This window comes from Sparus aurata, chromosome 7 (genome assembly GCF_900880675.1).
Source record: "Sparus aurata chromosome 7, fSpaAur1.1, whole genome shotgun sequence".
NCBI classification, from domain to species: domain Eukaryota; kingdom Metazoa; phylum Chordata; class Actinopteri; order Spariformes; family Sparidae; genus Sparus; species Sparus aurata.
The window spans coordinates 31,099,060-31,106,996 of NC_044193.1; the positions used below are offsets into that span (position 1 = coordinate 31,099,060).

The 7,937-nt window shown below is 42.5% G+C and overlaps 1 protein-coding gene across 1 annotated transcript in view; it reads right to left on the bottom strand.

The window, feature by feature from the left end:
• Positions 1 to 7,735, bottom strand: part of kiaa2013 (KIAA2013 ortholog) — a 20,065-nt gene extending 12,330 nt beyond the window's left edge. Inside the window, exon 1 of the mRNA XM_030421918.1 lies at positions 6,364 to 7,735. Within this exon, the coding sequence (XP_030277778.1) occupies positions 6,364 to 7,321 (958 nt within the window). The 5' untranslated portion in view covers positions 7,322 to 7,735. The remainder of the gene's footprint in view (positions 1 to 6,363) is intronic.
• Positions 7,736 to 7,937: the final 202 nt, after the last annotated feature.

The window sequence follows — 7,937 nt, forward strand, 5'->3', positions numbered from 1 at the left end:
ATATACATATATACATTAGAGATATACATATAAATATATATATATATATACATATATATATATATATATATATATATATATATATATATATATATATATAATTTCTGACCGAGCGGGTGCCATGACATGCCACGGACATGCCACAGGTTGCCACCATCTCCCACTGCCAGGTGCAAGGACATGCCACGGACAAGCCACAGGTTGTCGCAGACTGCCACAGACTGCCACTACCTGCAAATGCCACTGGCCGGATCTCGCTGTCTCTCCTATTTTTGCTCTATTTAGCTCTTAACAGAGGATATGCACATTTCAAGAGTGCAAGTCTTTGAGGAAGGAACATTATCTACCATCGATACCTACAGAGTTTATATCTACAGTAGTCAACTGCATTTTACAATATGTGAACTGATTAAACACTCTTATATGAATGCCTTTACAGTCAATATATCAGTATAGTAAGTAACTTCAGTTTATCCAGTGTAAAAATTGACCTCTTAATACAGTGCCTTGCAAAAATATTCACCTCCCTTTAAGTTTTACACATTTTGTCACATTTTAACCACAAATGTTAATGTATTTTATTGGGATTTTATGTGATAGACCAACACAAAGTGGTGCATAATTGTGAAGTGGAAGGAAAATTATACATGGGTTTAATTTTAATTTTTTTTTAAAAAAACAGAAAAGTGTGGTGTGCAAAAGTATTCATCCCCCTGAGTCAATACTTTGTAGAACCACCTTTCGCTGCAAAGACAGCTCCAAGTCTTTTGGGGTAAGTCTCTACCAGCGATGCACATATAGAGACTGAAATATTTGCCCATTCTTCTTTGCAAAATAGCTCAAGCTTAGTCTGATTGGATGGAGAGTGTCTGTAAACAGCAATGTTCAAGTCTTGCCAGAGATTCTCAAGTTGTTTTAGGTCTGGACTGTGACATTCTAACATATATGCTTTGATCTAAACCATTCCATTGTAGCTCAGGCTCTATGTTGAGGCTCGTTGTCTTGCTGGAAGGTGAACCTCAGCCCCAGTCTCACGTCTTTTGCAGACTATAAGGCTACGTTCACACTGCAGCTACAAGTGACCTGAATCCGATTTTTTCGCTCATATGTGACACATATCTGATTTGCTTTTGACAGTGTGAACAGCACAAGTCGCATTGAATCTGACATTTTCCAATCAGATTCAGGCCACATTTAAATGTGGTACTGAATCGGATACGTATCGGATTTTTTTGAATGCGACCGCAATCTGAACAGCCAGGTCGCATTTAATGCGACTTTGACGTCATTCTGACCCGCGCTGCACTGTTTTGTAAATGAATGACAAATAAAGTTGATTGAAAAAAAAGTGTGCCACAGGCGGGAGCGAGCGGGAGCCACGAACATAATCAAAACAATCATGGAGGACAGCAGTGATCCTGCTCTGTGTAACCAGCCACATCCCGATCCCACCACTCCTGGCTCCGACGCCGCATCCAAGTACTCCTCTGTACGGATGATGCCGCTATTGCTCCGCATAGAGCCATCATTAAAATATGAATTTTCTTTCTCCTCTTCCTCCTTCGTGATATCACCCGCTCACAAATTTGCCGGCTGCTGCCACACACTGTTTTTAGCATTAAGCCATACAGTCCCACGTTACCGGTTGCCGTTGCCATGTTCGCTTCCGTAAACACCGCTGTGGCGTGATGTCATCAATGATCAACTGCGCATGCCGGTCACTTCAGGAGCATGAGCTGTTCACACAGCAACCCGTAGACAGGCTGCATTTAAAGAGGTAATGTGAACAGCCAAACAAAAAATCGGATTTGAGCAATAAATCGGAATTGTGCATTAAGACCTGCGGTGTGAACGTAGCCTAATAGGTTTTCTTCCACGAGTGTCTTGATTTTGGCTCCATCCATCTTCCCATCAACTCAGACCAGCTTCCCTGTCCATGCTGAAGAAAAGCGTCCCCACAACATGATGCTGCCACCACCATGTTTCACAGTGGGGATGGTGTGTTCAGGGTGATGTGCAGTGTTAGTTTTCTGCTACACACAGTGTTGTGCATTTAGGCCAAAAATGTCAATTTTGGTCTCATCTGACCAGAGCAACTTCTCCACATGTTTGTTGTGCCCCCACATAGCTTGTGGCAAGCTGCATGGTTTTGTTTCAACAATGGCTCTCTTCTTACCACTCTTCCATAAACGGCCTGATTTGTGAAGAGCATGACTGATAGTTGTCCTGTGGACAGATTCTCACACCTGAGCTGTGGATCTCTGCAGCTCCCACAGAGTTATCAGGGGCCTCTTGGCTGCATCTCTGATCAATGCTCTCCTTGCCCGGCCTGTCAGTTTAGGTGGACGGCCATGTCTTGGTAGGTTTGCAGTTGTGCCAAACTCCTTCCATTTTCAGGTGATGGATTGAACAGTGCTCTGTGAAATGTTCAAAGCTTGGGATATTTTTTTGTATCATAATCATGCTTTAAACTTCTACACAACTTTATCCCTGACCTGTCTGGTGTGTTCCTTGGGCTTCATGATGCCGTTTGTTCACTAATATTCTAGGGCTGGACAATTAATCTAATTTTGATCGCGATTTCAATTTTGGCTTCTCACGATCAAGTAAACACTGTAATCAAAGAAAAACGATTAATGTGCCGCCGCGCGTCGTGTATGCAAATTACTGCGCTGTAAAAGCACAGTGAACGCACCTGTGTTGCCTGCAGCTGCAGCAGTAAGTTTGTGGATCAATTGTGGAACGAGCGATTGACAACATGGCAGCCTGAGCCTTTAGTTGAAAAGAAATGTAGGACAACTTCGGTCATTTGGAGACATTCTGGTTTCAAATTGTCGGACGTGGAGCAGAAGGAGATTGTTTGCAAAGTTTGTCACACCATCGTGTCTGCACCCCAGGGCAACACGACAAATTTATTTAACCATAAAGTGGTCTATGACAAAGTATTGAGGAAGCAAATTACCCAAAAAAGTGCAAGAGCGTAAACTTCAGCCACAGCCAGCGCAACACAGTCCTTCATTGAGGACACTCTTTACAATGCCGCTCCATATACCACCGGCTCCCGGCGACAGCGAGAGATAACGGAGGCTGTGACATTCATGCTAGCTAAGGACATGTGCCTTATCAGTACAGTTAGCAACACAGGCTTCAAGACACTGGTCAACACTTTGGACAAGCAGTACGTGTTGCCATCATGCAAACAGACAAATATTATTATCATTTACTTTTTACTAATTTATTTATGGTTGTTTTTCTAAAAGTTATATTTAAAGTTGAGTTTTGGTGGCTCAATAAATCCTTTTTTCGAAATCAATGAATAATCGTGTTTATTAATCGTGATTTTAATATCAATCAAAATAATCGTGATTATTGTTTTTATCATAATCGCCCAGCCCTATAATATTCTCTGACAAACCTCTGAGGCCTTCACAGAACAGCTGTATTTACACTGAGATTAGATTACACACAGGTGGACTCCATTTACTAATTAGGTGACTTCTGAAGACAAAAAATTGTCATTTACCCACATAAATACGCCGTTGAGCACCATTATAACTATGCCAAACCTATGGGCGGCAGTGTAGGGAGAAGGATAAAGCCATGCAAGCAGGGTCCGAAATTAACACCCGCCAAGCGCCAATGGAGCGTAAATTTTCTGTTTGGTGAGTAAATCAAGGAGGTTATCCGCCAGACTGGCGGGTAAATGTTTGAACTACAATAGTACGTAAACCCCGAATTTCCACTGGATGAGTGTCGGCTGTGTTACGGCTCGTGACCGCAGTTATAGGTCTGTGTTATAAAAACAACAACAGTAAGTGTTGTCGACCGAAGGTTTAGCAGAAAAGCTTGTGTTTGTCTCTTTTTGGAGATTTGTGTGCTGGTGTCAACACTGAGTGTTTTATTTTGAAAAGCAACCGGATGTTACAGTGTTATTTCTGTGCTTGACTTCCTGTCTGCTAAATGTGCTAAATCCAGCTAAATTGCTGCATCGTGCTCCGGCATCTGCCAGATATAGAAGTCCTTAGTGAAAACTTTGCTTCTCATAAATTAGTGTCACTATCATATGTAACCTGTTAGGAAGCACATGTTTAAAGTATCTTTGTTTTAAAATGAAAATGCAATCCCACAATAGCGTTTAAAATTTCCACTTAAGTATCATTTGTATCATAATGAAAATTCAATAATCAATGACCACTTTTTACAATTATTTTGCTGAGATTTTGCTGAGAAAATTAGAGAAGAAACAGCTACATTGTATAACGTTATTGTAAGTTAATTTTTAATTAAATAGCTTTTTTTTTTTTTTTTACTTCAGTTTGGATGAAAAGAAAGGACTCACTGTGGGCTCAACATATAGAAATGAAAAGCAGGCCAAAGAGTTCATGCACCACACTGCAGAGGTGGAGAGGAAATAATAAATAAATAATAAATAAAAACAATTATGCTTCAACTTTGTTCTGGCCTCTTCTTTAAGTTTGTAGTCAACATTAGGGGTGTCAACGTTTACAATTTTTTCTACACGTGTAAATGGGGCTTCTAACCGACGTGTACCTGGTTACACGTCGGAGATTTATGATTTCTTTCTATCGCAGTTGTGGTAGCACCGATGCCAGCAGCAGTCTCTCCCTCCAACTTGTTCGGGTGTTTCCATCGCAGGTGGTTAAGCATGGATCCCGTGCTGTTGTTGTAAGCCAACTTTGCCTGACATAGCCTCCACTTAACTTGATTTCCACTGGCAGTTTGTTCAAAAAACATACAGTGCTCCGCTTGTTGACCGCCGCCATTGTGTCCCCCAGTCAACTTGAAGTGACGTGACGCGACACTGGCTGTGGCTGCGGGATTTTTTTTTTTTTTTTTTTTTTTTATATCAACGTAACATTGTGCCCCATTCATCTATTATGTATGCGGATAACTGCGCTAGTGGGAACATTTAAGTGTACAGTTAGTTAATGTTATTATCTGAAGCTTTCAGGCAACATTATCTTACTTTCACTTTAAAAAATTGCGTCCGTCCAATTTTCCTTAGGGCGTCGGTATCAATTTATAGCGGGTCGGCTCTGGTACGCAATGTAATCTGTGCTACTGTCGGAAAACGGGTCGGATGCGATGACCCGTGCAGGACTCTGCTCTAAGTGAACATTTTAATCCTCTTATTAATTAACTATCAAGCTAAATATCCAACATGCTAGTTAACGTCAAAGACTGCGGTGGAAGACGACGGTAAAATATTTCCACTGGATTTATTTATGCCTGAATTTTTAAGGTGTGGCGGCTTTTATTTTGCCGTGGCGGTGCGCCACAGTCAATAACATGTAGGGGAAACCCTGAATACTATATATATTGATGAGAAATGAACGAGGAGGAGGAGGAGGAAGAAAAAAAGACGTGTAAACGGTTATTGATTTTTCTAAACGGTTATGATTTGTTATCCGTGTACCCGTTTACACGTGTAGACGTTGACATCCCTAGTCAACATAAAACTTTATTTCAATGAAATGTATGGAAATTATTGTATATGTAACACAAAAAGCCAATTTATTATTTTGGCCAATAAAAAAAATGCTTGGCTGGTGGATTTTTTCATCTACCAGTACACTTGGCTCAAAAAATTCAAAAAATTAATTTCGGACCCAGCATGCAAGCCAATCAGAATCCTCAGAATCTACAACGAATAACACGAGCGACTTCCTGTTCCTTTAAAAACAACAAATATGGCACGAGGTTTGTTTATGTGGACAGACGCTCACATGACGTTAAGCATTTTCTGGCACATTATGTGACATTTGAGAACCTAAAACCTTATTCTCCCAGTTGACACGGCAACACATAACCGGCATTATCAGAAATCTCCACTTTGGCCGGAGTTTTTAGAAATAATCTTTTTCTGTGATAAAAACTGGGTTTTTCGTGGAAATGAGAGGCCTAACGGCAGGGAAATATCTGCGTCTTCCTTTAGTGTAAACAGGGCCTAAAGGGGTATGAATACTTTTGCACACCACACTTTTCTGGTTTTTATTTGTAAAAAAAATTCAAAACCATGTATCATTGTCCTTCCCCTTCACAATCATGCACCACTTTGTGTTGGTCTATCACATAAAATCTCAATAAAATACATTTACATTTGTGGTTAAAACGTGACAAAATGTGTAAAAGTTCAAGGGGGGTGAATACTTTTGCAAGGCACTGCATGTCCTTCGCAGCTCATGCTATGTTAGTCAGTTTAACAAACCACTCTACTCTAGGGTGTGCTGAACTGTTTTAGATTTCTCAATGTTCCGCCAGTCATGTATAGATAGTAGTAGGTAATAATGGATTCAACTTTCTTTAAACCCAGAGCCAGTTGCTGCTACAACCTCAGCTCACCTGAAATGAAGAGGTCCATCCAGGCCTGCTGGTGATCAACAACCAATTTGTCTACATCGGTCCTCAGCAGCTCTACCAGCTCCTTTTTGGCTCCATCTCGGAGGATGCTGAAGGTTTCCTCCTGCTTGGAGGACTCAATGGGCTCTGAGGTCCACACCACTGACAGGATGTTGTCTGAATACTCAGATTTAGCAGCGACCTGGATCCTGCTGTTCATCTTTTTGGTGACCACCACCACCAGCACCATCCGGTTATTCTCCACTAGCACTCTACCAGAGGAGAGCACTATCTCCCTGTCCTCAAGTTTCTCCACACTGGTTGAGAACTTGCTACCAAAGGAGGGGTTTTCAGAGGAAACATCCATGGATGCGGCCCTGTCAGACAGGTTGTTGATATGGATTCTCTGGAGATAGACGTTGGGTCTGCTTCTGTGTGCTATAAACTCCTCTCTGGTGGTGACACAATCCCGAGGTGACTGCAGGGCGGCTGGTGACGCACAGCGGACTGACAGAATGGCTCCTTTCCGAAACCACAGCATGGTAGCCTGAGTCTCGGCCCGCTTCCCCTCCAGATGGACGCCGACCCTCGGTGAGTATTCAGTCTGGTGGACCGGAGCCGAGCCAGGCTGTGAAGACGACGCTACCCACAGTTTATTAGAGTTAATGTCAATCAGAATATGGCCGTTACCTGATACAAAGGGTGTATCTAGTTGTTCCTGAGGTGTACTGTATATCCCCTCTCCCCGCTCCACTAAAGAGTTCCACCTGTGAATTTCAGCCAGTAGGCACTGTCCTGCCGGCCCTCCGGGCATGGCCGGACCGCCGAAGAACCTCAGTCTGCGCTCTGCTCCCAGGTACCAGTAGAAAATGAGGAAGAGCAGCAGTCCTATTAGGAGTCTTCTTGCCCAGCTGCTTGACAACAAGCCCGGCAGCCCCTTCAGTCTTTGTTGTAGCCACATTGTGCGTTTAAATGGAAGCCCAGCTATGAGTCCGTGTCTGAAGACTGCCCCCAGGGTGCTTATGTTGAGAGTACAAGGATGTCACATGGAATTTGCTCGCACTCAAAACATGTTCCCTAGGTCGAAAGCTGACAAACTGGCTTCGCTAGCTTCCGACTAAGTTAGCTTAGCTTGATAGCTAGCGTTGTGAACGAAAGCTGTCGAAAATGTATTGTTGTTTCTCGCATCTTGGTTATCGTCGTGTCCTTCAGCAGGTGTGTATGACAGTCGTAAAGTTGTTGTATCTCATGTAATTTCGTTCTCTGCTTCTCTTCAAATAAAATACATCACCTGTGTTTCCGAACAACTCTGCAGCCAGCGGTTGACACTTCTGGTATGTCACAACTGTCGTAAAGCAAAACGACAATCAGCAACCGGAAATGTCGCAAAATCAGTGACGTTACTAATGTAAAATATGTGCCGAAATGGAAAGGAGAGATGAAAGAGGAGAGGAGGAGTAATAAACAGAGGAGTGATGTTTGAATAACGAACCAATGTTTCCAGCTTAGTCGTTTGACATGGTGGCAGGTAACATGACAGCATGGTGAGGGGACGTGACTGACATTAGATCGCTGAC